Here is a 4,384-nt window from a genome sequence, read left to right as displayed (position 1 = left end):
GGGGCTTCTGAGGAGGCAGCCTGGGAGGTCACTGTCACACTGGGGCTTTCCCAAACCAAGGCTGGAGAGAGGAATGGAGCCCTGGCGCCCCAGCCCAAGGTACCCCTGCTCTCTGCTCGCTCTGTCCTGCTGAGCCCCCTTCTGCAGCCCCTCCTTCTGGCGGCCCTGTAGCCTGTGTCTCTGTCCTTGGCCTCCTCCTCCCCGCGGTCCCCCTTCCCTTCTCTCCCTCTCTGGGCTCCTTCTCTGCAGGACCCACTCCCAACTGGATCCTCACCCTGTTCCCGGGATGTTCCCGGGATGTTCCCGGGATTGCTTCTGAACGCACCCCTCCCGCCCCCCCCCCAACCCTGTGCCTCCCCCCCAGGCCAGCCTCTGGGTCTGAAAGTCTGTTGGGCATGTCTGGCCCTGCCTGTGCCGGGTGATGCCCACTTTCAGAGGCTTCCGGAAGTTCCTGTGCTCTATTAAACGCTTTGAATCTAACCACAGGGTGGTCGAAGCAGTTGGTGGATTTCCTTTCAAGCACTTGAATCGATTTTCTCTCATATTTATGATGTGGTTTGAAGTGTAGGGGTTCGGGACCCCCCAAGGAAGAATTCTTGAAACATCTCTGGTGCAAAAAAAAAAAAAAGTGGTTTTATTAAAGCACGGGGACAGGACTCGTGGGCAGGAAGAGCTGCACTTGGGTTGCTAAGAGTGAATGATAAGGGAGTTAGAGACAACGTAAGACTCTAAGGCATTTTGGAAACAAGATTTTCAGGATCTTGAGGGGCTAGCTGCTGTTAGGACAAGGTCATTTATTACTGTTCAGTAAAAACAAAGTCAGCAGGGGTGCCTGGGTGGTTCAGTCGGTTAAGCATCCGACTTCGGCTCAGGTCATGATCTGGTAGTTCTTGGGTTCCAGCCCCACATCGGGCTCTGAGCCTGGAGCCTGCTTCAGATTCTGTGTCTCCTGCTCTCTCTGCCCCTCTCCCACTCACATTCCGTCTCTCAAAAATAATTAAATTTTAAAAATTAAAAAAAAAGAATTAATTGAACTGAGGTCTTGACAGAGCTGTTCTTTTGGGATAGAGAAGTTTCTCTTTCTCTTTGCTATTTTTCTAATGGGTTGGGGGTAGGGCGGGCAGGAAAACATGAGTGTGTGTGCCACCGTGCCCAGGGCAGGCCACCCACCAGGGACAACTCCAGAGGGCACTTTCTGCATTTTCTGTTTTCTCTCCTTTACCCCCAGAAACCCAATGGACAGGATAGATCCTAAGACCTTCCGTTTCCACTTTCCAAACCTGCTCTATGCTTCTGGGCGGAAACTCTGTTATCTCTGCTTCCAAGTGGAGAGAGAAGACTACTTCTCGTGTAATGACAGCGACTGGGGAGTTTTTCGGAACAAGGTATGCACCCCCCCCCCTCCCTGGGGCCCTATCAGGCAGGAGGAGTCAGGGGGCAGTGAGAAGAAGAATGTTATAAGTAAGATGCCAGATGGGGGCTCTTAGTGGTGGATGCTCCTTCCCACAACATTGTCCTAAGTCATGGACCCAATGAGCTCCCTGCTTGACCCTCTGAGAACCTGATACGGGATGGCATTTGACCCATCCAATGAGCCTCGTTCAGAGAGTCTGCTGGCATTCCGGCCATCTTCAAATCTTGTCCTGGACCTTGGCCTCTGGCAGTCTTGGATGAAAGAGCATCTTTCGAAAGTCAGGGCCTGTTGGACACCATTGCCTTCTCTGCCCTGGTAATGGCTCCGTTGGTAGAGCCGTCCCCTGGCCACACGGCTGACTCCTCCGTTCCCAGGCCCTCTGACCTCTCAGAGGACAGCCCACGCCCCTCGTCCTGCCTACCCCTGGCCTGCTCCCAGCCACAGCCTCGATGTCCCCGGAAGGAGGTCACGGCACCAGTGACCAGCATCAGCAGTTGATACAGCCAAGCCACCACCCTGCAGCCCTGTCCCCTAACCACTGCCACTCCTGAGACAGGTCCCACCACACCCCTGCCCTCTCCCCTCCCCTGATACTGCAGACTTTGCAGAGCCTGTTTCCAGGAGAGAACCATGATGGGCTGGGTCGGGGGTACGCTTCAATAGTACTAACAGGTGAAAGGTCGTTTCACCTGTCCTAGTACCTGGTGTTCAAAGAGCTGAAGGCAATTTATGAAATTAGTATTGATAATGTATTAGGCAATATATCTAAGAGATTCTTTCAAATTGTAATGAATATAAAAGTTCTTCATGAGGTCATTTACTTTCTTCTTTTTTACTATGTTGTTGGAATGGGATGTGTATTTACCCCCCCGCCCCCGGCCGGTTCACACCAGCCAGGTAAAGTGGTCTGAAGATGTGTGTGGCTAGTGGTTCCCCTGTGGGGCACATGGCTGCCGAGGTGCCATCACCCAGGAAGCCAGCCTAGACCCCAAAGGGCATGGCTCAGGGCAGGATGGATGGATGGATGGATGGTTGGATGGATGGATGGATAGATGGATGGTTGGATGGTTGGATGGATGGTTGGTTGAATGGATGGATGGATGGATGGATGGTTGGATGGTTGGATGGATCGATGGATCGATGGTTGGTTGGATGGATGGATGGATGGATGGATGGATGGATGGTTGGTTGGATGGATGGTTGGATGGATGGATGGATAGATGGATGGATGGATGGATGGATGGATCGATGGTTGGATGGTTGGATGGATGGTTGGTTGAATGGATGGATGGATGGATGGTTGGATGGTTGGATAGATGGTTGGATGATTCGATGGATGGACGGATGGATGGATAGACAGACGGTTAGACTGATGGACAAATGGATGGATGGACGGTTGGACTGATGGACAGATGGATGAATGGACGGTTGGACAGATGGACGGATGGTTAGATGGTTGGACGGATGGACAGATGGTTGGATGGTTGGATGGATGGTTAGATGGATGGCTGGGTGGTTGGATGGACAGATGGACAGATGGACGGATGGACAGATGGATGGATGGATGGATGGATGGATGTTTGGACTGATGGATGGATGGTTGGTGGTTGGATGGATGGATGGATGGATAGATGGATGGAAGGAGAATAGATGTTAGAATTGATGCATGGTGGATAACTATGGCTCAAGGGATGGCTCAGTAAAAAAAGACAGGGCAGGGAGAGATGGAAAGCAGTGATAAGTCAGTGAACGACATACCCCTGAGGCTCCTGCCCCTTTACTCCTCCTCCCACGGCACCCAGTCCTGCCACTCTGTCTGCTCTGCCAGCCAAGAGTGTCCCCTTTCTCTTCTCTACTTCTCCCAGGTCCATCCCTGGGCTCGATGCCATGCAGAACAGTGCTTCCTCTCTTGGTTCCGTGACCAGTATCCATACCGTGATGAGTATTACAATGTCACCTGGTTCTTATCCTGGAGCCCCTGCCCCACCTGTGCAAAGGAGGTGGTCGAGTTCCTGGAGGAGTACAGGAACTTGACGCTGAGCATCTTCACCTCCCGCCTCTACTACTTCGGCCACCCAAATTACCAGCAGGGGCTTCGCAAGCTATGGGACGCAGGGGTCCAGCTGGACATCATGTCCTGTGATGGTGAGAGCAGAGGGGAGCTGGGGACCCAGACTGTGGGAGAGAGTAGTACCGAGCCAGGGGTGGGGGAGGATCTAGAATGTCCCCAGGGCGAGTGAGTGGGAGGAAACTGAGGCAAGACTGGTGGCACTTGGCAGGGAAGAGACTAGGCCCTGAGGAGGGGGGCACAAAGGGTCAGAGGGCAAGACCTCCCAGGGCCCACATGACTGCTCTCTTCCCTCTTTATCTCAGATTTCGAATACTGTTGGGACAACTTTGTGGACCACAAGGGAATGCACTTCCAGAGATGGAATCTGTTAAATGATTGTGATTTCCTGGCTGCAGAGCTTCAGGAAATCCTTAGGTAAGTGCATGCTCAGCCTCCTGTGCCTCTGCTGTTCCTTGCGTCTCCCACCGCCGCACCTCCCTCACCAGCGCCTCAGGTCTCCACCCCCTCTGCCCCACCCCTGCTTCCTCCTGTGCATCCTCCCTCCTCCCTCAAGGCCTCCTTCTCCCCCATGAGGGAGCCCCCAGCCTGGTTCCTCCCATCTCACCACATTCACCTTCTTGTTAATAAACTGAATGTAAATGGGCTTGAGTATGTCTAGCTGTGAAAATTGGAAGATGTGAGTAACATCCTTACCGGGGATGTGACTTATCAGAGAACCAGGGTGCTTGAGGACAGTGACCGCATTCCTCTGCTAGGGCTTCCAGAACAAAACCCCACAGACTGAGGGACGTCACGGCAGGTGTTCGTTTCCTCACAGCGTGGACACTGGAAGCCCGAGATCAAGGTGTCCCTGGGTCAGGCTCCTCCTAGGGCCTCTCTCCTTGACCAGCAGAGGGCCA

General features: G+C 53.3%; 1 protein-coding gene across 1 annotated transcript; it reads left to right on the top strand.

Annotated features, from left to right (window-relative positions):
- Positions 1-6: 6 nt before the first annotated feature.
- On the top strand, positions 7-4,133 carry LOC121026324 (DNA dC->dU-editing enzyme APOBEC-3Ca). Its single transcript, XM_040469187.1, has 4 exons — positions 7-99; positions 1,229-1,385; positions 3,280-3,559; positions 3,788-4,133. The coding sequence occupies exons 1-4, from the start codon at positions 74-76 to the stop codon at positions 3,901-3,903; spliced, it is 579 nt and encodes a 192-aa protein (XP_040325121.1). The 5' UTR covers positions 7-73; the 3' UTR covers positions 3,904-4,133.
- Positions 4,134-4,384: the final 251 nt, after the last annotated feature.

This window comes from Herpailurus yagouaroundi, unplaced genomic scaffold (genome assembly GCF_014898765.1).
Source record: "Herpailurus yagouaroundi ecotype Mexico unplaced genomic scaffold, PumYag 77755, whole genome shotgun sequence".
Lineage (NCBI taxonomy): Eukaryota > Metazoa > Chordata > Mammalia > Carnivora > Felidae > Herpailurus > Herpailurus yagouaroundi.
Note: the sequence above shows the minus strand (reverse complement) of the source record. Positions and strands in the feature narration are given on the sequence as shown.